This window comes from Coturnix japonica, unplaced genomic scaffold, assembly GCF_054131305.1.
Source record: "Coturnix japonica strain WE unplaced genomic scaffold, WE-NBRP24 Scf039, whole genome shotgun sequence".
NCBI classification, from domain to species: Eukaryota; Metazoa; Chordata; class Aves; order Galliformes; family Phasianidae; genus Coturnix; species Coturnix japonica.
The window spans coordinates 90001-115939 of NW_028188942.1; the positions used below are offsets into that span (position 1 = coordinate 90001).

Sequence of the window (25939 nt, forward strand, 5' to 3'; positions counted from 1 at the left end):
GGAGTGACGACTTGAAACTCACACTGCGACAAGCCCAATGGGTATTCCAGGTAAAGGCTTCCCCTGAAGAACACTACTGCTGCTGAGAAGAACTAAAAAAACCCTTCGTAGCTGGTTGCAACCCAGTTGACGAGTGAGGCAGAGGAGTGAACTGTGGGGAAAGATGGGCCTTAGGGGTATCCATTGGTACCTGGGGATTCTCACAGTGATCACATTTTGTATAGCAGCACAACACCACCCACACCAAGCTTCCTTACATCCCTGTGTGACCTGGTACCTATACAGCCCAGTCTAAACCAAAAGGGTTACTATTTTTGCCTAAGCTCAAACCCAGGGAGGGGATACTGTAACCACCCAAGCTCATATTACTGTGCCTATTATGGATGTGAAACTATTGCCTCAGATTGGGCACCTGGGGCTGGGCAGGATAAATATCTACAAGCAGGGCATGTACCCTATGGGTGCATACCTCCTAACCGAAACCCACAGGTGGGAAGATGGGCTGTGTGGGGATTAAAGACAGAGAGAGAGAGAAACATCTGCCAGCAACTATGGATAAATGTAACGAATCCAGATAACCCAGTGTGGGTGTTAGGGAAAATATGGGGTGTAAGTGACTTGCGGAATCAAACTCTATAACACATAGATGGGTTATAAAGCAGGTATGTTTATTCCAGCGCTGGGTGCAAGCGGGATAGCTCCACCAAACTTGCACATGGACTTGTAAAATCGTGACACAGATATAGGTACATCTCATACATAGTCAATGATTTCTCAGAATTCTGATACATATTCAATAGTTGTTTAGCATGCAGACCCCCTCTTGTTCTTATCAGGGGGATGCAACTCCTCTTCTGGTATTTACAACATCTATTCTCCTCCTTGCCTGATGTCTTCCGTGAGGTCTCACTCCTTATCTGCATCCTTCCTGCTCTCCCAGGCCCCTTGTTTCCTTTAAACAAAGAGGGAAGGAAGGGAGAGGTGCACTGGGGGGGAATGGGAGGGGTGGAGGAGGGTTGATGTCAGACTGTGAAATCAATTTTTTTAATCTTAATTCTGCTTCAGAAACAACATCTGATTCCCACGCTCTCTGCTTGGTATTTTGTCTTTTGATGCAAACACGTAAGCCCCATTGGTGCCTGGTTCAGCAGTTCAGCTTCCTTTGCGCCCTTTGCCTGGTTGTAGGGAAGGTGGCAGGCTCTGATTCAATGAGGGTGTTGTATGGACACAGTATTTATCGCCATGTATCCAAATGTGCAACAGTTTCTGGAAACCCAGGTGGGATCCTATAGGTGATGGTTCTCTCGCCACCAAGTATCCAGTTGCCAGCAGTGGGTGAGTTCACTGGGACTTTGGGGATGGGAGGTGCCAACTAGCAAGCCTTCAATATCTGCTACTAAAATCAGGCTTGGAAGCACGTTACTCGTGGGAAATACACTTGGTGCAGGAAAGGGGATTTCCTTAGCCAATCAAAAAAAGATGAAACTGCAGATCTATCAACAAAAATGTAAGCAAGTGACACTTGACTTGGCGGGTCTGTGGGAAGGTCAGCTTCTCCGTGTTTGTATTTCAGCCATCATCCTCCAAACTGGAGAGGATTTATCCGCTTGGCTTGCTTAATTGCAGCACGTTTCACACGCGTGGATAACCTGTGCATATTGCGTCACTACCCCTGTGGCCTGAGGTGGTGCACCAGGCTGGAAATAATGCCTTCTTGGGGTTGTTGAAGCTCTGCAAAAGTTTGCCAAGCAAAGTTGTGGATGCTCCATCCCTGGAGGTGTTCAAGGCCAGGCTGGATGGAGCTCTGGGCAGCAAGACTCTGTGGGTGGCATCTCTGCCCGAGGCAGTGGGGCTGGGGTTCTGAGTTCTTCACTGTCCCTTGCAAGCCAAGCCATTCTATGATTCTGCATTTCTATGATGTAAGCACCAGCCCCACACAGCCCTGGTGCAGTGCATCACAAGAGCAGCAGCCTGCGGGGAGCCGCCACCTGGAATCACAGAGATGTGAGGTCACAATGCCCCATCCTATGACTGTGCTGAGCTGCGTCATGAGCTCACAAGGCCTGGCTGCAGGCTTGGCTCAGCGCGACACTCACTGTGGCTGCAGCGGTGGTGTTGGAAGCGTGGTGCAAGTGTGGGGGCGGCCATGGACCCTGCCCGCCTTGTCCTCTTCCTCCTATTGGTGGCCATGAGTTTCCAGGAGAGCTGTGCTGCTCCGTGGCGAGCACGGGGAGCAGGTGAGTGGGTAGAGATGGGACCCAAACTGAGCAGCGCTGGGAGCAAGAAGTCAGGCTGTGTCCCCACGGCCCTGTAGTACACTTGCCTGGGGCCTGCCTTCCATGGGGGTGTCGCTGGGTAGGGGGTGATGGGCAGCACTGCAGGAGCCGGGCAAGAGCCCGTGGCTGCGCTGCTCCCCAGGGCTGGCTCCAGCCATGCCAGGCTGTAGCTCTGCTAATTGCTGGCTGCAGCACAGCCTTCATCCTGGGAGATGCCCAGGGAGAGTTCAGAAGAGGCATGCTGGGCGTGCATGAGCATTTCTGCTTCAGGCTCATGGCACTCTCCAGTTTCCATGCCAGAGCCCCAGTCCACAGCCCAGGGGAAGAGACAGGTGTGCTTTCCTCCAGTGCCTCAGTGTGACCTTGCTGTCCATCAGAGGCCTCCCAGTAAGAAAGCCCTGGGGGGCTGCATCTTCTTCCACGTAATCTGTGAGAGATGTGGCACGTGGCCCGGAGAGAGCACTGCATACGCTGCCAGGTGCCAGCCTACGGGTCATCCTGTCCACCCCGCAACTTTGGAAATCATGACCTGAGTTATTCTCCCATGCCCCACATCCAGTTACTGAGGGAGAAGATCACACCATATAGTGCATATAAGTGGGAACTTATCTCATCTGTTCTTGATTCTAGATGATGAGCTTCGTGCTCCCTTTCCAGATGCTCCTTTGGATCCGGACTTCATGCCTGTGCCTGGGGGACAACCCAGGGGTAAGTTGTGAGTGTCTGTTTCCTTGGAGGCTGAAACGTTCATGCTCTCATGGTTTACCTGGGTGCAATTTTACTGGAGATCCTCTCCAGGTCTTCCAAGTCTGTTTGTGCCCGGAAGGGTTTGCACAGATGAGCCATGAGTATTTTTTCTCTCGGAGAGCTGCCACGTTTCAGTGGGAAGGTTACCGCTGCCCCTCTGCAGCTGAGGGAGCCCAGACCTTTGTATTTGGGCTGTGGCATTCCCCAACCACCGCCAGACCCTACAGGTCACTCAGGGAAAAGGAGTCCCCCACATGTGCCGGAAGCTCTCCTCACCTGTGTCTGATCACACTTGTGTCTGCAGGCCCTGCTGGTGAATCTGCAGAACTGAATCCTGCCTACGATCCCGAGGGCGAGACTGGAGGTAAATCAGCAGGCTTCATTTCCTTGATATTTGCTCATATTTGGCTGGGACGGTTCATCGAGGATTCCGCGTTTAACCGGACAGAGGGTTCTTCTCCCCAAGAAGCGTGGATGGTCATCGTTTCTTGGGAGCTCCGTGCTGTCAGCATTGTGTTGGCTTTGTCTGTGTATCTATGAGGTCTCCCAGTAAGAAACTTTCAAGGGGCCAAGTGTTCTTCCACGAGGTCCCTGAGAATTGTTTCCCACGGCCTGGAGACAGTATTTGGAAAGCTGTGGAATACCAGCCAGCAGGTCGCCTCTGGCCTCTGTGCAGCTTTGGAATTTCCCCCCCGTGTCATTACCTGAGCCACTTCCACCACTGCAGCTCACTAAGGAAAAGAGAGATGGGCACATGCAATGGGAACATTTCTCCTCTATCCGTGATGACAGCTGTGTCTCCAGGAAGTGGCTTACCAAAGCTGAGGTTTACCCCACTCCATGCAGTTGAGTTTAGAGCTGGGGTGAACTCCAGGAGGGCGTTCCTCTGGGCAGTTCCACACAGGATTAGTTAAGCACGATGGTGAGGCCCCTGTAGGCAGCCCGGAACTGTTTCCGAGGCGCTCCTGTGCGGAAGGGAGAGAACAGTGTTGTGAAGGAATCCCTGGCTTTAATTGCATCCTGCGACCTTGTGGCTGAAAGGTTGCTCAGTAGCAGTTGCTCTGTCCTGTGTTCATTTGCAGATTTCACTAGAGGAGTTGATCCAGCTTCCTCTCTGAGATCTGGAACTGAAACTCTGTCGGATCGCGCAGGTATGTCATAGCTTTGAAATTCTTTAGAGAGCTTTTGCTGCCCGTTTCAGTGCCATTTCATGGCACAGTCCCCTGTACGCTCTGCTACTCAGTTGATGCTGTATTGTGTGACTGAAACTTTTCATGGGTCTTTGGTTGCAGAAGTGCCCCCAGTGTGGGCCTTGCCCGGTCATCGGTTTCCTCCTGTGCTGGAGCCCAGCTGGAATCCCAGCAGTGAGTACTCTGTCTTCACTGACTTGGCTGACTCGCCGCTGATCTTCAAAACTTCATGCACATGATATTTAACTTCATACATTCTGTTAAGGTCCGGAAAGAGAAGAGGATGAATCCAAATGGGGAAAATACTCTCAGGGCTCATCCCGTCTCCTGAAGCGACTGCTGAAGGAAATGGAGAAGGCAGAGCGTGGTGGGTATACTTCAGTCTGTTCACTGTGGGACCTGGGAAGCTGAGGTGTGATATGAGGTGTGGGCAGGCTGTAGCCTGCACAGCAGGAAGGGATGGGTCAGAGCCGTGCTGCAGCCGTGTTCCATGTATCACCTTGCAGGTGCTGTCAAGCACCAGAGCTGGTCTGCTGCCAGATGGTCTGCATCCAGCCAAGACCCAGAGGCAGCTGCTCCCCCAGCACAACCATTACTTGTCAGAGCTGCTTTGTGCAGTCGTTGGCACCCAGATGGCAGCAAGTGGCAAAGTGGCAAGCGCTGTGCTTCTGTTCATCCAAAGCTTTCCGTGCAGCTGAGCAAGTTCAAGGCAGGAGGAGCATCCCGAGCAGGGTTGACTGCCTTTGCTAATGCTGGAAATGAGGTGGAGATGCTAATTCTGAGGGCTTGGACTGTGTGTTAGAGTTTGGATTTCAGCCTGCAGCTACCTGGCTGTGACGGGCTGGTGACAGCACAGTATGTGAGGGCCTTGCACAGGAGCTGATTTCTCAAGAGGTGTGAGGGAGGGCTCAATAGCTGGGAGGGCCCAAATGCCCTTGGGTAACAGAGGGGCTCACAGTGTACTTGGGGGGGGGGCTGGACTTCACCTGAGCTCGGGATTGGAGAAGCTCAGTTTTTGATGAGGGCACGTGACATCCCAATCCTACTGTCCCGCTTTCTTTCTAAAGGAACGGACCAACAAAGTGAGCGGGATGCACTCCAGGAAGGTGGATATCCCACACTGCCAGTCCCGGATGCGCTGCAGGAAGGCAGATATCCCACACTGCCCGTCCCGGAAAAAGGAATGCAGGCAGCACCAACTGGCATGCCAGGTAATTTCTGTCCTATGGTCATACAGTGTCACGAACCAGAGTCACTGCGTGCCTGCAGGCTCTTGCTGCCAGCTCTTGCACACCAGGTCAGCAGCCAGACCTGAGCGTGTGAGCATAGAGCACATGTAAAAGAAGCAGGAGTGTTTCTCCCCTGGGCTGGCTCTGGCTGTGCCCTGTGCTGGCTGAAGCCTGACCTTCAGCCTGGGGGGCGTCCCACAGGGGGAGCTCAGGACACGCATGCTGGGAAAAGCGTGAGGGATTCTGCTCTGTAGCTCTCCCCACGGACCAAGCCCAGACCCCAGAGTACAGCCCCAGCTCTCGGCCCAGAGGAGGACACGGGTAGTGCCTGTGCAGCCTCTCCGTACCCAACGAGAGGTGGAAGCAATCCTTCTTGTCCTCCAGTGCTTCGGCACCAGAGACGGAGGCACCCACTGACAAAATGACCTCTTGGGTCCATGAAGCACACTGAGAGATTATCTGTAGCGCAGCTGAAGGTAACGTGGGACATTGTCTCATTTTTTCCAGGGATGAACACAGGCAAAAGCACAGAGGCTGCTGCTCACACATCTGTGCGGAAGCGCCGCATTCCGGTGATGGTCTCAGCGATGCTGCTGCCTGCGCTGGTGCTGGCAGTTGGTGTTGTGATATGGGTGCTCAAAGACTACCTGTGAGTTGGCCTTTCCCCAGCACACCTTATTGCTGCATTTGGCAATGAAGCATTTGTGGTGCCAGGATCCTGGACGGCCAAATCAGCCGCTGGCAGTACACTGCCAGGACTTAGGTTGCAAAGTCTTTCAAGTTTCCCCTTATTTCCTGTCAGTGAGTAGTGCTTTCTGAAACTCATTCTCACAGAGCACGCAAGAGGGAAAAGAGAGCAGCAGAAGCAGCAGATGGAGCTGGGGAAGGCAACGAGACAGACTCTGACCCAGTCAAACAAGAATCTCCGTAATAGTTCCAGTCCGTTCCATTCTGCCATTGAAGAGGCCCGAAGTCTTCAAGGTCATCTGGAAGACCAGGAGCTTGAACTGAAAGCCATGAAAGAGATCCTTGGGAACAGTCCTGAGTGCTGCCTTCTGTCAGAGGATGGCCCTGAATGTGAGAGCAGAGCTTTTGTCCTTCATCCTGCATACTCCAGGACAGGTATCACCAGCAGTTTGAAGATTCTTAGCTCAACACAGCTACATTCCTGTTGAGGGTCCTAATGAGGACCCAGAAAACGAGCTTCCTCTGACTGCCGGACAAAACGTAATGTCTTTGGAGATGTGGGTGAGAATGGCTGGTTTCAGGGAGAGCTGACAGATGGCACAAGAGGACTGGTCCCTTCCAATTTGGTTGCGGAGCTTTCAGTTGATGAACTGGATACACCTGGAGATCCTGTCAGAATTCCTGCATTGCTCCATCTGCAAGACTACCATTGCTCCACTCGATGTTGAGCAGAATGTGGTTGAGCTCCTTCGGGAACTCTCTGAGGCGACTGACAGCGGAACTGCATAGCTTTATTGTATATTAAAAACAACCAAACAACTGTCCCCTCCCTCTCCCTTCCCCTCGCACCCCTCGCACCCCTCCCCCCTCCCACCCCCACCCCAAAAAAAAAAAAAGACAAAAAAAAAAAAAAATCCTAAAAAACCAACAAAAAACAACCCACCCTCAATAAAACAAAAAACCAAAACCAATTAAAATCTCAACGCTGTTCTTTTTCTGGGATACACTGAGGTGACGCTTCTTCTAGCTTAGACTTTGCAATGAGTTTGTGTCACGGAGTTCTCTCTAGAGCTCACTTGGTGACAGTGGGAACAAACCCAGGGAGAGAAGGAACAAAGAACCTCCCCTCTCTAACAGCGCGGTGCGGCGCGGCCGAGAGCGGAAGGGAAGTAAGATTGTGAGTGGGTCTAGGAGGGAAGAAATGAAAAAAACCCAACGATCTGAGAATGAACAGCAGTTTAACGAACCCAGTGACACTAAACAACAACGATGTTGCAGAACGGCGGGAGAAAAGCAGACGACCACACCTGTCATTGACATGATCAGCGAATCTCGTTTATTCCTTGGCTGCGTGTACCTTTATAATACGGATAATTAGCTCATACATATTGCAAAAGTGGAGCTCATCATTGATTCCCAATTACATACCATCCCCGAGTATCTTAACAGCTTGTTGTTATCATCCTGAAAGATACTCTCTTGCTGAGTTCCCAGAACCATGGCTAGTTTCTAACCATCACAGGGCATCCTGATGTTCTTACTGTCCTTGCAGGTGTTATGGCTGCTTGATTAACCGCACCGTGTTTACGACCCTTCTCAGCTAACTAGCTGTAAAATACACTCTCTACAGGACCCCACAGATTACCTTCAGAATCCAACATTAGTTCTGTTTCCTTTCTGAGTGCATAACAACCTGAGCAAATGAATTGAATGACGTGGCTTGTTAGTCTGATACAAACTCTGCTGTACACTGGAACTTGGTCCATTTGTAAGCAGGACTTCATCCATCTCTGCAGGACAGCAGAAAACCCTTTGTGCTAATCATGATGCCAAGAAGCAGAATGCAGCAAATGGCAGATGATCCAACTGCTTCAGGTGTTCATTTCCTTAAAACTGTGAATAGTTTTGGACTGAGAGTTTGTAAGCAGAACGGAGCTCTTAAAGCTGTCAGAGATTATTTCTGCACTGTTCAATTCTATCTGCCTAACATACACAGGATCTCAGAACTGCGTTGCTTGAACTGGTGGAACTTGTTGACGTGAACTGGGATGAGCAAGTTTTAGAACTTAGTCAGAGTGCTGTAAAAAATGGATAATCTCATGAGTATTAAGGTACAGGATTGCTATTTCTGCACTGAATTTGTTTTTATTTTACATGGCTGTGATCTGAAAGTTGCTTGAAACGCAGGTACCTAGGCACTGTTGTGTAACTGAATTTCACACATGATAGGTCCTGAAATATCATGGAATCTAAAACTCTGACTTGTTTTAAGTCTGCTGCTTGAGTATAATCAGGGTCATAGTGTCTGTGTGCAGTGTTTCTTTCCCTGTAATGCTCCACATCATTTCATTTTGGGAATATTGAAGGAAATAGACTATGTGCCATAACTGTTGTTAGAACAAAGTATGCCTGGTGTGATCTTATGCATAGGTTCTGTAACTGCTCTTCACAGCTCAGGTGTTTGACCTTCCTTTTGGTGAAGTGATGAAATACTGCTGGTTTCTATTTGTGCTTCTAGGCACCTTGAAGCTCTTAGGAATAGAACAATTGTCTCCAGTTCTTTTCAATGATATCAGTAACAGCTCGAGTGTTGCTGCCCACTAGGTAGACCCAAAGAAGCAGATTACAATGAAACAACACACGAGCTGGACCTGCACAAGGATCACTTTCAAGACAGTGGCTCTGTTGCTTGAAGCCTATTTGCTTCTTCCTGCCACCACTCTATTACCAAGTATCAACAACCTCTTTCATGATTCAACTTGCAAACATTTGACACTAACCCTTGTGTTTCTATGCCTTCCTAGGTGATTCAAGCCCTTGTCAACCCCAGAGATCCAAACCAAGTAGTGATGTGCAGTGTGTTTCCATCAATGGAGAGTTCTTATTAAGCACGAATCGCTGCAATTCGGATGACAGCCTTCCACATGGTAGCAGTGATGGACACAAGGGGCTCATCCACGTTCATGCTCTCATATCTCCTGGCTCTGCTGAAGATGCTGACCTGAGCCTGCCAGACACAGCAGTCACCTGCCTGGATTGCGACCCAGCGCCTTTGCAGTGCTGCCCATCCCAAGCACAGCCCGAGTGCCCCAGCAGCAGCACCACCATGCAGGAGCAGGTCAGCATCAGTGAGGTGAAGCTGAGCATCTTAGATGGGGACTTAGAGTCAGGCTGCCAGTCCCAGGCACCAGGCAGCAGCACCAGCTCTGAGCCACTCTCATCTTGACAAGAGGAGTCCCATCTTCACCCTTGACCACTCATTCCTCCTGTCTTTTATTGAATAAAGTCACTCATGCTCAATCATCGCCTTGACTGCATTCTGAGTCTTCATTCACAGGGATTGGGATGAATGCAACAAACAGCAAGGCAGCTCAGCTTGCAACGCTATGGCTGTGGGGTTCGTGCAGGCAGAGCTCTGGGTTCCCATTTTGCATGGCTTTGGGATGTCTGCAGCAAGATCTCTACCATTTTGTATGGGAGCAAATAATCTCTAGCATCCAGGTTGCTGCTCATGATAATCCCAGTCTTCCTGGCTGTCGCTTTGTGATACCTTTCAAAGCCTTTTGATACTCTTTGATGCCTTGGCTGCTCCCTAACAACTCTGTCCTCCTGCCATGTTGACTCATGTCTCCCACTTTTAAGCTGGCTTTGCAGATCATCTCCAGCCCTGTCATCATCACGCTGCAGCAGGAGGTGCTCACCTGGCCCAATGTCTGGCAGTGCTGCTTGTTCTGCAGATGAGCAGCTGCCTCCTCATCTCTTCAGCTACAGTAGTTTTTCTCAGGGCAGTTAGATGCAGTCATGCTCCTCTGGATTTGGTGTGTTAAATCCATGCTGCATGGCAGCAGTCAGTGCAATACAAAGGTGTCCTGTGTGCCACAGCATTTCTCCAGGGGCTGCCAAAGGTAGAAGCACAACACAGCACCATCCTTCTGACAGTAATGTCTGTGAGTATTAGACATGTGAGCACTGCATCATCCCCAGCGTGTCAGTGATTTTCCACACCAACCTGACTCTCACACTCTGCACTGAATGTAACTATGCTGTTGTGGAGACAAATGCTTTCTGTCACATCCTCCATCCCTGCAACCATTTGCCGGTAGGCAGCTCTTGCAGAAGAATCAAGCAGCAGAACCTTTTGCTCACCCTACAGCATGCAAATGCTATGAAAGCAGAAATAACCTGGCATGCTCTGGGTCTGCAAGGCTGCACAGATGGGAGAGGTAGATTGTGTTTTTGCAGTGGAAGTTTCCAGTATTTTCAGTACATGGTGTAGGCCCTAACTGAATGTATAACCCTCTTGTAAAACAGCTGTATAAGTAGTTTTTGCACCAAGAAAGTTGCTGAACAGAGTTAAGTTCAGACTGTGGGCATTCTGACATGGGTAGAATTGAGACAAGCACAAGATAAATACACAGGGTGGGTAGAGCCCAGCACAGGACAGAATGAATGTACTGACTTTTGGAAACATCACCCTTCTCTCTCCGCAGAAAAGTACAAGGCAAACCTAAAAACAAGAGGTTGGTAATTGACCTTATATGGAAATGAATCCTAGCAACAGTCTTGAGGAGTCTGTGAGCCTGTGATGCTCAACCAATGAGAGCCATGAGAGCATTACCTGCATTGGGTTTAGGGCATAGAAGAGAATTGATTTCACTGACTGGTGTGCAGTTTCTCCTTTGCCAATAGGGGATGTGCGCGCAGTATTGCAATAATGAATAAGCACTGCTGCTATCGCTGCCATCTTTGCCTAACAAGAAATCTTTGACTTTGAGAGTTTCTCACACAAGGGGAGAGGGTAAGAAAGTAAAGAGGCACAGAAAACTAAGGGAAACTGCTCTTCTTATCTATAAAAATTGATACAATTGATGCTGTTGTGCATTTATTTATTTATTTTTAATTTTTTGCCAGTGTCAGTTAGATTGTTTTAAAATATCCACACACCAAAATCTGACTACCAAGCAAATTTAATGAAAATGAAATGAAGGTGAGTTAGCGGAAAGCACAAGGCCATATTATACTAGGCTCTAGCAAATTTACAGGCAGTCACTGCACGAAGAGGTAGATCTGAGTTGCACATTATATGATTCCCACAAAGATTAAGGAAATCTGAAGCTTTCAATATATTTTTTTTATGCTTTTTTCATTTCATTTTTTAAACACCTGACCCAGACCCCAACCCTCACAGGAGCTGTAAAGATAACAGCATTAACCCGCAATGTAACTCTAATCCTAAACATTACCCTGATTCTAAAATCGTCTCTAACTCCAAATGTAACAACAAAAATGATGCTAGAAGTTTGTAGCAAAAGGAACCTTAACCCTGATCATAATCCAAAAAACAATCATTAAGGTAACAATAATCTTTACCTTAAAAGTAACATTAATCAGAGCCCAGATGATGCCTGCATCCAATCAGAAGCAGGCTTTCCATTATTTAAGTGTTGTATTTTTTCCAATGAACTCTCTCTATTATCACGTTTATAAAGTAACAGAGTCTTTTCTTTTTCTCCTGACACTGTGCCTTACTCCTGACATCCCCAGGAAATGACCCAGATAGGGCTCCATCAAAGTAATGCTAATAGTAATGTCAATCCTAAGGGTATCTCTAGCCTCAGTGTTAATGGGACGCTAACAACAATCCCAACAGCCTTAAACATTCTGGTGGTGTGAAAGAGGTGCTGCCTTGCACATGCTGGGCAGTCCCATTGCCTGTTAAATGCAGGCGGCAGCGTAGAAACATGATGCCCGTGGTCAGAATGCCCTGTGGCAGATCCTGGCACCGGAGAACTGACCGGAGAACCATGAGAGAACTGACAACAAATCACTCGACATCAGAACCGACCCAGTGGTTATTTACAAGCCTTGGGTGACCCAGACAGGATCTCAGAGTGGTGAAAGCAGGTACAGAAGTTGTAACTACTCTGTTTTCTTCTAAAAGCTGCTCAGCTGCTTTGCATTTCAGACCATCCCTGGCTTCACTGTGTGCATGTGTCCAATTGATACCAGGTGTTTTTTTTTCATCTCAGAAGTTGGGGGGGGGGGGGGGGGGGAAGGACATCAATTCAATTACTCATTTATTTATTGACAGAGATTCACGTTTGCTACGTTTGGAGAAGTTTTTATTTGTTTGCTGTGGTTTGATTTTTTCTTTTTTTCTTTTTTTTTTTCCCCCTTCCCTCCTCTTCCATCTTTATGTTCTTCCCCTATAATCAAAAGAGAACGGATCCCCAGGGTCTGTCCCGCAGACGTTCTTTCCGTGGTCTCTGCTGCCACCTGCTGGCCAATACACGGAACTGCCACTGTTGGGCGTTTGGTGCCGCAGGAAGCACAACGCAGATCTGAGTTCTGACCGGTCTACGCAGCAAATCCGCCAATCTTTATTGTGATAAGCCCTCCACATGGCATTGCGCATGCACTCGAACACGCAACAGGCACAGATTTCTCCTAACTCCTTGAGGAGCAGGCAAGCAGAACAACTGAGTGCACCACTGCTTGTGATTGGGCCACCCCCATCATAGAGATGTGTGTTAGATCTTTTACCCACCCCTGGACTGGCCTAGTTGTTTAACGATAACCTCTGAAATCTGAGTTACTGGTTCTACCACCTGTAGTGTAGAATAGGTAGCCAATAAATGCTTTTCAGCTGTGATGTATCTTTATTCTGCTCCATGCCAAACCTGTGACCAAAACCTCATAGGGGTTCACAAAGAACTCTGGCTCTGCCAGAGCCCCCATCCAGACCCTTCTTGAGTTACATTCACATCTAGTTTGGCTGAAAAGGTTGGACTGAAAATACTCAGTGCTTGGGCCTGTTTAACAGATATTTTCCTGATTATGCTGTCCATTGATCTTTTTAAACTGAACTCCTGCTCTAATCTGGTCTTTAAACATTTGTTCTCTCAAGACCCTAATGGGTCCAGACTGGATTACCTTAGGGGCTGGACGCCTAAGTCATGGCAGCAGATGGTTCTCTGACCTTTCCACCACCATTCAGAGCCTGCATCTGGCCGTAGGCACTCTTGTCTCCCCATCAATTGGGCAGCCTGTTGTATTACAGCATCTGAGGGCCACTGGGGGGTTCAGTATGGATAACATAGACCCATACTGATGTAAAGGTGATGGCTGTAGGATGAGATTAGAGATTCTCTAATATAATTTTGTTAGTCCTCCATAGAGGACCACAGGCTGATATTTAATGGTATGTCATTCTTATTTGGCCATGTTATATGACACACAGCCATAAATCATTCACTGATCAAATGGCTATCCTCATTATGTTGGACAGAGCATACAGTCTTTGCCTGAGGGCAGGGTGAGTAGTAATGGATGTCAGTTTTGAAATTTCCAGTCCATTCACCACAGCGCTTTCTGCCTCCATGTCCCATAACCAGAGCAGCTATGCTGGCATGCTCTCTTGGTTTCTGTCTAAATCACTGTACTATATCCATCAGTTCAGCTGCTGTATTATGGGCAGCAGGGTTTGGGGGGTTGGACACTGGTCAGGGCACTCCCACCAGCCTATCCTGCATTTTTTTTTTCATTTTTGGGTTACAATCAGTCAGATCTCAAATAGATCTAGTCCAAATGGAACCTCAAAATCTGACCTTTTAGTGCCTTCATTTACAGAGTCCATTTTATACAGATTCCCTTGTACAGGGTCCCCATGGTCTTCCAGAGAGATGTTACTGATCTTCCATAGGAGAATGATTGAATTAGGTTTTTTCCCCATCAAAACTGCCACCTGTCTTTCCAGTTTTTCAACACTGTCATTCAATAGCTGATTTGCATCAGCCTGAGCCTCTTCAGTTATGTTCAGACAGTTCAAGGCCATCAGCTGTGGCCATGCCACCTTTGACGCAGCTAACTGTCATTCTCAAGTTGTACGTATGTCTTTGCTAAGACCATGGAAATACTCAGTCAGGTGGACCAGGGACTCATGGACCCTCCCTCCGTCCCACACAGGGCCCCATTTTTCAGTGACAGAAGCAGTGCTGCATTTTGAGGATCCTAGGAATCCCAGGACATGCCCTGACAAAAGGTCATTCAAAGGGGTAGTCTTTCCCCATCCAAACCACCCCATGATATTCACAGAATCACAGAATTGTAGGGGTTGGAAGGGACCTCCAGAGACCATTGAGTCCAGTCCCCCTGCCAAAGCATGTTCCCTACACCATGTTGCACAGCTCGGCATCCAGACAGGTCTTGAATATCTCCAGAGAAGGAGATTCCACAACCACACTGGGCAGCCTGTTCCAGTGCTCTGTCATTCTCACCATAAAGAAGTTATTTCACACATTAGTGCAGAACTTCCTATGGTCCAGTTTCTGTCTGTTTCCCCTTGTCCCATCTCCACACACTGCTGAAAAGAGTCTCGCCTCACCACTTTGCCCCCCACACCTCAAATATTTATAGACCTGGATCAGGTCCCCTCTCAGCCTTCTTTTCTCAAGGCTAAACAGACCCAGTTCCCTAAGTCTCTCCTCATAGGGGAGATGCTCCAGGCCCTTCACCATCTTTGTGGCCCTCCACTGGACTCTTTCTAAGAGATCCCTGTCTTTTTTGTACTGGGGAGCCCAGAACTGGACACAATATTCCAGATGAGGCCTCACCAGGGCAGAGTAGAGGGGGAGGATCACCTCCTTCGACCTGCTGGACACGCTGTTTTTAATGCACCCCAGGATGCCATTGGCTTTTTTGGCTACAAGGGCACACTGCTGGCTCATGGTAAATCTGTCGTCCAGCAGGACGCCCAGGTCCCTCTCAGCAGAGTTCCTCTCCAGCAGCTCTTCCCCCAGCCTGTACTGGTGCATGCAATTATTTCTACCCAGGTGCAAGACTCTACACTTGCTTTTGTTAAACCTCATCTGGTTTCTTACTGCCCAGCTCTCCAGCCTGTCCAGGTCTCACTGAATGGCAGCACAGCCTTCAGGTGTGTCAGCCAATCCTCCCAACTTCGTGTCATCAGCAAACTTGCTGAGGGTGGTCGTTGATGAAGATGTTGAACAAGACCGGACCCAGCACAGACCCCTGGGGGACGCCGCTAGTTACAGCCCTGCAGCCAGACACTGCACCGCCAACGACAACCCTCTGCACTCTGCCAGTCAGCCAATTCTCGACCCACTTCACTGTCCACTCACCTATCCCATACTTCCTCAACTTTGGTATAAGTATGTCATGGGAGACTGTACCAGCTATAGAGGTTATAGAGTTCAATTCCTGTAGTCAATTTGGCGGCCCAGGTGGGACCAGCTCTGTTTGCTGCAGGACCAGCTGAGAGGGAGACACTTTTGGCGCACCCTGAGATTTCTCTGAAGGACTCCCTTCCTCACCTGATCACTGCAGGGACAGACAAGGACCACCCATAGGTGGACCAGGTATGTGTATGGTAAGTGGAGCCCATATGTCTTGAGGAGACATCCTACACAGTTTACAGCCATACGTGCTGCTCCCAGGGAGGTGAGCTCATGGCTTTGGTTGCCAGCTGGGTAGGAAAACTCCTTGGGTGAGTTCCTATGAAAGGGAACTGTATGTCTGTCATGGTTTTGTAATTTTGTAATTTTGCTATCAGTATTCCACATCATAACATCATGTCAAGTATGGATACTTCTGTTGAATGTGCAGTCCACAGAAGAAGACTACATATCGCAGAGAACAACAGGAGTAACAATAAGTCACGGGACCAGGACTCTATATAATCTCGTTCCCAGGCTGGAGTGCCCTCCTTCTTCTCTCGAACTTCTCGGAGAGTGGGAAGCGTTCCAGCCGTGTCGCCTAGAGTTCACAGTAGGCCTCTCGGTTTTCGGGGACTCTCTCTCTCTGTTTCGTTCGATTTGTTAGCCTTAATTATATTATATTGTGTTATCTTGTATTTCGATATCATATTTAGTAAAATAAGTTTTTCCTCCTTAGATTGTCGCTGTTTTATCCCACTCCCCTTTTCCCCCTCCTTTCCGGGCCCCGGGGTGGGGGGCCGTGGGGTGGCTTCCCCTGTCACGGGCATAGGTAAATCTAAGTAACCCGTGACAGATTTTTGGTGGAGAATGCGGGCAGGGCTTTTTAGCTTTTAGAACGACTCTCTCTTTGCTCTTAAAGAGCTTCGTTACGGGAGTGTTGGGAGTGTTATCTTTCCGTAGCTGCTCACGGAGAACGTGACCTTGAAATACCAGACAGATTGTCAACATTAAGGGCTGCTGCACATTCTCAGCATTGCTATCTAACTTTTGTGTAGAAAACAAAGGGATTTCTTTCTCCCTTAGAGCAAAGCTAGCTAGCTCTGACTTTTACAGAGCCTGCCAGCTATGAATCCACTCTTCATCCCAGTTGCTCTGTTTAAGGGATTGAAAGCAATTATGATCTTCTTAAAGTATTGGTCAACTATTAACACCATAATTTGGTGTTGTGGAATTGTGCAGGTATATAACCTAATAAGGTGGATACTGATGGAGACACCTGCCTGGTACTTTTATGAGATGTGGTATGGTCAGAATTTTGGCATCTACACCCCAGACGGAATTGTGAATCTTACAAACACTTGCATCCCAGATGGAACAGGCAATTTTACAAATACTTGTATCCCAGATGGAACAGGCAATTTTACAAACACCACCATGTTTAATTCATTGTACAGGCTAAAAAAACCCTTTTTATTTAGGTTGTACTCTCAGATTTCCACACGCTTTTCAATAACTGAGATAGGGTTCATACTTGCATTCATGTTATCACTATCAATGCATGCATATATGTTCCTATGCATTCGTTCTATGCGGAAGTCTCCTCCAGAACCAGAGAATGATGACTGGCAGGGAATATGGAAAGGTTTAGGAAAAGTCTTAGAAGCATGGGGACCTGCAGTGTCATGGGATTTCACTCTTGAACACCTAAGGGACCCTAAGAAATTGAGTATTTGGGTCAGAGATCTAAGGAGGTAAACCTTATGTGGGGTTTGGCTTATGCATACCGTGCTTTGTATCATACTATTCTGGAGAGAGAGAGTTTCCGATCTGAGATTCAAGCCCAAGTTAATTCTGATCAGTCACAGGAGGCATCAGTAGCAATATCAGTTGCCCCTGTGGAAGGCAAGAAATGGAAACGGGTGTCCATGCGTCTAGAACGAAAAGAAGGAGAAGCACGGGGGGGTGCAGCAGAAGACCCAGGTGCCAGGCATGGAGCAGTACCGAAAAAAGCAAAGGCAAAAACCAAGAGGCATGAAGAAGAGACTGATGATGAGGAGGAAATCACCTATTGTCGACCTCTGAAGCTGACTGAAATCCAAGGCTCAAGAAAGGAGTTCACACGGCGTCAAGATGAAGGTATCCTTGCTTGGTTGCTTCGCTGCTGGGACAACGGGGCCAACAGCTTGTCTCTAGATGGTAATGAAGCTCGCCAACTAGGAAGCATTGCCCAAGATGCAGGTATCGACAGAGGGATTAGCAGATGTTCGGATGGAGCTGCCACTCTCTGGTTGCGGCTGTTAGAAGCCGTGAGAGAAAGGTACCCCTATAAAGATGCTTTGAAGCCTAAATTTGATAGTTGGAATACCGTCCAAAAAGGTATTCAGCGCCTGAGGGAATTGGCCATGGCGAAAATGTTGTACAGCCCTGATCCAAGCGAACTTGACCCTGAGAGAGTGAGGGCCGATCCTGACATGTGGCAGAAAATCACAAGTACAGCACCAGAGAGAATTGCACAGTCATTGGTATCAGGATCTAAAGGATTCGGGGACAGATGGCCCCGAGTTGTTGAGCTGATTATAATGCTTCAAACCACCGATCAGCAGCTCCCCCAACTGCATGCCGCAGTTTCTGCCATCTCACGGCTAGAAAACCGAGTAGATGAAATGTGCAAGAAATTGTTTCCATCAACTAATTGTAATGATCCCGTAATAGTATCAGAAACAACTGATGAAGGTCAATCCTCGTACGGGCCACCAGGTCTAATGAAGGATCTGATCAAACTAGTCCAGTCCTACTCCCCACCTGCATCATCAAAAGTCTCAGCTGTTAAACGCACACGCTTCCCAGCTCGAGCAAAGAACAACAGTACGATTGCACCGCGTGTTTCCATGTGGCGCTACCTACGTGACCGTGGAGAAGACATGAGGAAGTGGCATGATCAGCCCACTTCTGCACTACGAGCACGGGTGAAAGAACTACTAGACATACCAACCACCAGTGGAGTTGCTCCAGTCATCACAGGTAACCAATAGAGGGGCCCTGCCCTCAGTCAGGGGAGGGAAAGGGATAATAGAGTTTATTGGACTGTGTGGATTCGATGGCCTGGCACATCAGAACCACAGGAATATAAGGCGCTGGTGGATACCGGTGCACAGTGCACCCTAATGCCCTCCAGTCATGAAGGGACAGAATCAATCCATATTTCTGGAGTGACTGGGGGCTCTCAAGAATTGACTGTGCTAGAGGCTGAAATAAGCCTCACTGGCAAAGACTGGCAAAAACATCCTATTGTGACTGGCCCAGGGGCTCCATGTATACTGGGTATTGATTACCTCAGAAGGGGGCATTTCAAGGATCCTAAGGGGTATCAATGGGCCTTTGGGATAGCTGCTGTAGACATGGAAAACATTAAGCAGCTGTCTGTTTTGCCTGGCCTGTCAGAGGACCCGTCTGTTGTGGGGCTGCTACGAATAAAAGAGCAGCAGGTACCGATTGCTACAAAGACAGTGCACAGATGGCAGTATCGCACCAACAGGGATTCCTTGCTCCCCATTCATGATTTGATTCGCCAGTTGGAGAATCAGGGAGTGATCAGTAAAACTCACTCACCTTTTAACAGTCCCATATGGCCAGTGCGTAAAGCCAGTGGAGAATGGAGGCTGACAGTAGACTACCGTGGCCTGAATGAGGTCACACCCCCATTGAGCGCTGCTGTGCCGGACATGTTGGAGCTCCAGTACGAGCTGGAGTCAAAAGCAGCCAAATGGTATGCCACCATTGACATTGCCAATGCCTTCTTTTCTATTCCTTTGGCCGCAGAATGCAAGCCACAGTTTGCCTTCACCTGGAGGGGCATTCAGTATACTTGGAACCGTTTGCCCCAGGGGTGGAAACACAGCCCAACCATTTGCCATGGGTTGGTCCAAACTGTACTGGAACAGGGTGGTGCTCCTGAACACCTGCAGTACATTGATGACATTGTTGTGTGGGGCGATACAGCAGAAGAAGTTTTCACAAAAGGAGAGCAGATAATCCAGATTCTTCTACAAGCTGGCTTTGCTATTAAGCGAAGCAAAGTAAGAGGACCTGCCCAGGAAATTCAGTTCTTAGGTATAAAGTGGCAGGATGGACGTCGTCACATCCCAGCAGATGTGATCGACAAAATCACTGCCATGTCTCCACCAACTAGCAAGAAAGAGACACAATCTTTCCTGGGTGCAGTGGGCTTTTGGAGGATGCACATTCCAAACTACAGCCTCATTGTAAGCCCCCTTTATCAGGTGATGCAGAAGAAGAATGATTTTGCATGGGGCCCTGAGCAGCAGCAGGCTTTTGAACAGATTAAACAAGAGATAGCCCGTGCTGTAGCCCTGGGGCCAGTACGGACTGGACAGGATGTAAAGAACATCCTCTACACTGCTGCTGGAGAGAAAGGCCCCACTTGGAGTTTGTGGCAAAGAGCCTCAGGAGAGACCCGAGGCCGACCCCTGGGATTCTGGAGTCGATCATATAAGGGGTCTGAAGAGTGCTACACTCCTACTGAGAAGGAGATCTTAGCCGCGTATGAGGGGGTTCGGGCTGCTTCCGAAGTAGTTGGGACTGAAACACAGCTCCTTTTGGCACCTCGACTGCCAGTGCTGAACTGGATGTTCAAAGGACAGGTTCCCTCCACCCATCATGCTACCGATGTCACCTGGAGCAAGTGGATTACGCTGATTACACAGCGAGCGCGAATGGGAAACCTCAATCGTCCAGGAATCCTAGAGGTAATCATGGACTGGCCTGAAGATAAAAAGTTTGGAACATCACCAGCAGAAGAGGTATCACGTGCTAAAGAGGCCCCACCATACAATGAGCTACCAGAAAATGAAAAGAAATATGCCCTATTCACTGACGGATCATGTCGCATTGTAGGGAAGCATCGCAAATGGAAAGCTGCTGTGTGGAGCCCCACACGACAGGTTGCAGAGGCCACTGAAGGTAAGGGAGAATCAAGTCAGTTTGCAGAGGTAAAAGCTGTCCAGCTGGCCTTAGATGTTGCGGAACGGGAGAGGTGGCCAATGCTGTATATTTATACTGACTCATGGATGGTGGCAAATGCCTTATGGGGGTGGTTACAGCGGTGGGAACAAAATAACTGGCAACGGAGGGGAAAATCTGTTTGGGCCGCTGAACTATGGAAGGACATTGCTTCCCGAACAAAGAATATGGTTGTAAAGGTGCGTCATGTGGATGCACATGTGCCCAAAAGTCGGGCTACTGAAGAACAACAAAACAACCATCAGGTAGATAAAGCTGCCAGAATTGAGGTGGCTCAAATCGACTTGGATTGGCAGAATAAGGGCGAATTATTTCTAGCTCGATGGGCTCATGAGACCTCAGGCCATCAAGGAAGAGACGCAACATATAAGTGGTCCAGAGACCGAGGGGTGGACTTAACCATGGACGCTATTGCGCAGATTATTCATGATTGTGAAACATGTGCCATAATTAAACAAGCCAGAAGGATGAAACCTCTCTGGGAGGAAGGGCGATGGCAAAAGTATAAATATGGGGAGGCGTGGCAGGTTGATTATATCACCTTGCCACGATCTCGCAGTGGTAAATGTTATGTACTCACTATGGTAGAGGCAACCACTGGGTGGCTTGAAACATACGCAGTACCCCATGCAACTGCTCGAAACACCATATTAGGTCTTGAGAAACAAGTCCTGTGGTGACATGGCACCCCAGAAAGAATTGAATCTGATAATGGGACACATTTCAAAAATTCTCTTATAAATACTTGGGCCAAAGATCATGGCATTGAATGGATTTATCATATTCCCTACCATGCACCAGCTTCTGGTAAAATTGAACAATATAATGGGTTGTTGAAAACTATGTTGAAAGCAATGGGTGGTGGAACATTTAAGCACTGGGAGAAGAATCTGGCAGAAGCCACTTGGTTGGTCAATACTAGAGGATCTGTCAATCGTGATGGTCCTAGTCAATCTAGCCCCCTACACACTGTAGAAGGAGATAAGGTCTCTGTTATACATGTAAAGAACATGTTGGGAAAAGCTGTTTGGGTCCTTCCAGCTTCTGGAAAGGGCAAACCTATCCGTGGAACTGTCTTTGCCCAGGGACCTGGGTGCACTTGGTGGGTAATGCAGAAGGATGGGGATGTTCAATGTGTGCCACAAGGGAATTTGATGCTGAGGGAGTGCAGTCAATAATTTTATGTATCTATATATATATATATATGTTTGCATGTGTAGTGTATTTTAGTTATTATAGTTGTACATTTAGTTATGTTACATGCAATTCTACTATTTAGCTAACACAATTTTACATACGTGTATATATATGTATATATATGTATATATTAACCATGATGTAATAATGTAGAATAAGGGGTGGAATGTCATGGTTTTGTAATTTTGTAATTTTGCTATCAGTATTCCACATCATAACATCATGTCAAGTATGGATACTTCTGTTGAATGTGCAGTCCACAGAAGAAGACTACATATCGCAGAGAACAACAGGAGTAACAATAAGTCATGGGACCAGGACTCTATATAATCTCGTTCCCAGGCTGGAGTGCCCTCCTTCTTCTCTCGAACTTCTCGGAGAGTGGGAAGCGTTCCAGCCGTGTCGCCTAGAGTTCACAGTAGGCCTCTCAGTTTTCGGGGACTCTCTCTCTCTCTGTTTCGTTCGATTTGTTAGCCTTAATTATATTATATTGTGTTATCTTGTATTTCGATATCATATTTAGTAAAATAAGTTTTTCCTCCTTAGATTGTCGCTGTTTTATCCCACTCCCCTTTTCCCCCTCCTTTCCGGGCCCCGGGGTGGGGGGCCGTGGGGTGGCTTCCCCTGTCACGGGCATAGGTAAATCTAAGTAACCCGTGACAATGTCATATGAATGGAAACAAGAACAAATACTCTCTCCCAGGTGGTTGGCAATAGGAGGGACCTAGGTTGGTCTCTCCTACGGGTATGGGATATAGTGGATAGCCTGTCAAATGGTAGCCTGGGTTCTCCAAGGTGTAATCATGGGGCTTATAGGTTGTATGTCCAAGATTATCATCTGCTTTAAGTGTTTGGTACCGTGTGTCAAGCTGACTCTGGGAAAAACCTTAAAGTTTGCAACTGGTTGACCAGAGTATGAGTGTTATTAAGATTCCAGCTAGAAAACGTTGTCAGCATTGTGTAGTATGAATAAACCATGGTTTTTGATCTAAATGTCAGAGTGAGTGTGGTGTGAGTGAGACACAGAACAGCTGCAGGGTGAGTGCCAAGTCCCGATCCATGTTTCCTTCCTCCTGTGAGGGAAATGGCCAGACATGGACAAAGTGAAAGACTGTGTTGTCTGTCCACTCATATGTACTTTCTGCTTGTATGTAAGAAGACGGGAGTTTGTACTCTGTAGATTAGTAAGATTGTCCTGAGGAGAGGTGTACATTCCACCCGACCAATAAATGTCAACCCATTTATGTAATACTATGTACTGCTTGTGAGGAAGTGTGTGAAGGAGGTGGTTCAATCAGTGCTGGTTCTGTGGCACAGTGTTTATAACTGAAGAATACAGACTGTATTAAGGGAGTTTATGTGAACTGAAGAACTGTACTGTTTGACAAACTGTTTTGTTGGTATAAGAAAGTGTAATTGTTAATGATATATGAAAGTATATTGAGGGAATGTGGAAGTGTATCTGAGCATACAAATAGAGGGAGCATTTACAGAGGAAAAAGGGTTAAAGCGAGTTTCCCTGCACTGACATGAGAGTAACACCCTGCCGAACCGTTGTTGCCCTGTGAGCTGAGCAGAGCAGAGCGGAGACACAGTCCCCATGTATCAGGTAGTGTTATTCTGCTTACCAAATGAATGAGTTCACTACAGAAGAGGCAAATCTTCCCCTCTGCTCCATCTGTGGCATACTCTGGAGTTCAAGGCATTGCAAAGCTATGGCACATCTACTTTCTTTCAATGATGACACCTTAGTGTGCTCTGGGCTCTCATTTCAATTGCATCTAAAGAAGTCTAGGGTCATGCCAGCTGACAGGAAGCTGGCAAATGTTGTCTTGTTGTAAGGAAGAGCAAGAAAGGGCAATTATGGACCTGTCAGTCCAGAGCCTGGTAAAATTATGGAGAAAATGATGGTGGGAGTTATGGAAAAACAGCTGAAGGACAATTCTGTCATTGGTCGCAGCCAACACAAGTTTGTGAGGCGAAGGTCCTGTTTAATTTAAGCTCATTCTGTGACACAGTTGTCCGTTTAGTTGACCAAGGGAAGCCAGTTGATGTACTCCTTGAGGATTTCAGTGGAGATTTTGATACTGTTTCTCACAACAACCTTCTGGACAGAATGTTCTGCATATGGCTAGACAGAAACACAATGTGGTGGGTGAGCAGTTGGCCAGTAGGTCAGTCCCAAAGGATTATAGTCAGTGGGTTCCATCAGGCTGGTAGATGGTCACTGTCGGGGTCCCCAGGGTTCCATTTGGGGGCCACTTTCCTTTCATGTTTATGCAGATGACTTGAATGCAGGACTAGAAGACGTTCTGAGCAAGTTTGCTGATAAGACCAGATGAGGAGGTGCTGTTGCCTCCACTGAGGGTGGAGAGGACTTGCAGAGAGATGTGGACAAGTCAGAGAACTGGGTACCAGTTGGTACTAAGCACCAAGTGCATAAAGTATAACAAGAACAAGTGCCTGATTGTGCACCTGGGTAGGGGCAATGCTGGACATACACACTGACTGGATATGGGACACTGGAGAGGAGTCTGACTGGAAAGGGTTGGGGTGCTGGTCAGCATCACACTGAATGTGAGTCAGCAGTGTGCCAAGGCAGCCAGGAAAGCCAACAGGCCCCTGGAGTGTATGAAGCAACTTATTGCCAGCTGGGTGAGGGAAAGGATCATCCCTCTCTGCTCTGCATTGCTACTGCCTCACTATGTTCTGGGCACCACAGAACATAAAGGACATCAAACTCTGGGAGAATGTGCAAAGGAGGGCACTGGAACTGAGAGATGTGAAGTTCAGAGTTTCACAGGGATTGACTGCTTGTTCACACTGGGCCCTTCTCACATCCCACATCCTGCAATGAAACATAGGTCTCATATGGGACACGAACCTCATAGCGTCCTTGCACCACATGTAGAGCCTGGGATCTTCTGTCCCCATGTCTTTCATTTAACATTATATAGACCTCCAACCCATTGCCCCAGGAAATGCCCTGAGCCAACATGAGATACAGGATCTCTCTACCACTGGTCTTGCAATCAGGGCTTGACCTGTCTGCTTCGTAAGGCAAAGGAGACGTTTCTTAGCATGCCAGTGCCTTTGCCTGCCTTTAGTCATGGCTTCCAGTTATCTTCTCTAACAAGTCCCTTGGGAAGCTTGCTTGGTAATGGCCCTCACTGGGCCCATTAATACTCCAAGAAACTTCACTGTTACTTCTGACTTTGTCTTGTTGAGCACTTTGTGCAAACTTCTCTCTGCACTGGAGGCTGATGAACTCAGCATCAAATGCACCCTGGGACCATTATAACCTAAAGAATCTCCTGTGCCTTATGCCATCTTGTTATCTTCTTCAGGTTATCAGAACTTGTTCAGCAAAAAGGAGGGATATCTGGAGAGAGCTTAAAGAGAAAGAATCCATTATAAATTTATTGTCTCTTTATTTATAGCTGGGTTTAAAGCAGCACTGTGCAACTGATACCAATCCAGGATGTCCCAATGAGTTCTGTACTGTTACTGTGTTGACAAAGGTCCTTCTCAACCTCCCCACCCAATTTCTGCTCACATTGGACCTATGGGACTTGCATCACTTTTCTTCACATCACTCTTCTCCTCTGCATTCATCCGCTCAGTGTTAAAACTGCTTTGCACCAACTCCGACTGGCTTTCCTCAGAGAACCATCTGCACATGGAAAAGGAAAGATTTCTCTTTTTTATCTGGCCAGCAAATGGAAGGAAAGGTGATGCAATTGAATGAACAGTAAAACACAGTGTTCAGCTGCATGCCATGTTCAAGCGGCATCTATTGAAGTTTGTCTTTCATATGGAATACTTTTAAAATAAATGATTTAGACTGAGGTAGCATAGGATAGATTGAATCACAGTGAAGTAGTTGACAACAGAGGCCATCAGACTCTGGGAGATGGAGCAAATTCCAGTAATCTCCCTGGGATAGATCAGCCAGGTAGTTGAGAGGTATCAACTTAAAACTGATCAGGACTTGTGAGTATTTCACACATTGAGACGAGTTAACACATTCTCATTGATTTCTATCTTTGTCTCCAACTCTGTTTTTCACTTTTACTGACATTAATGAACATCTTTCAGACTTTGTGCCTTAATAAAAAAGAGACAGTGATTGAGAAAAAGAAAAAATATAAGAAGAAAAAGAAATAGAATAGTTAGGAAGGGATAGATCAAATCACAGAGAAGGAGTTGACAACACATTCCATCAGACTTTGGGGCGATGCAACAAATTCCAGTAATCCCCCTGAAAGTCAGAAATCAGACAGATAATTGGGAGGTATCTGACTGAACAAAGAGCAAGGGATGGAGAAATCTGGAGGGCAGTGGGAGTAGTTTGTGCCCAAATGGCCTGCTGAAAACATGCCCTTAACCATGGCCAT

The 25939-nt window shown here is 47.6% G+C and overlaps 1 protein-coding gene across 1 annotated transcript; it reads left to right on the top strand.

The window, feature by feature from the left end:
* Positions 1 to 2914: 2914 nt before the first annotated feature.
* On the top strand, positions 2915 to 5424 carry LOC107321924 (uncharacterized; the record flags this gene model as incomplete). The annotated part of the gene is made up of 5 exons (XM_085530794.1): positions 2915 to 3387; positions 4106 to 4174; positions 4316 to 4387; positions 4479 to 4570; positions 5281 to 5424. Coding segments are annotated over exons 1-5 (831 nt in total), but the record flags the coding sequence as incomplete, so codon positions are not given.
* Between the last annotated feature and the right edge of the window lie 20515 nt (positions 5425 to 25939).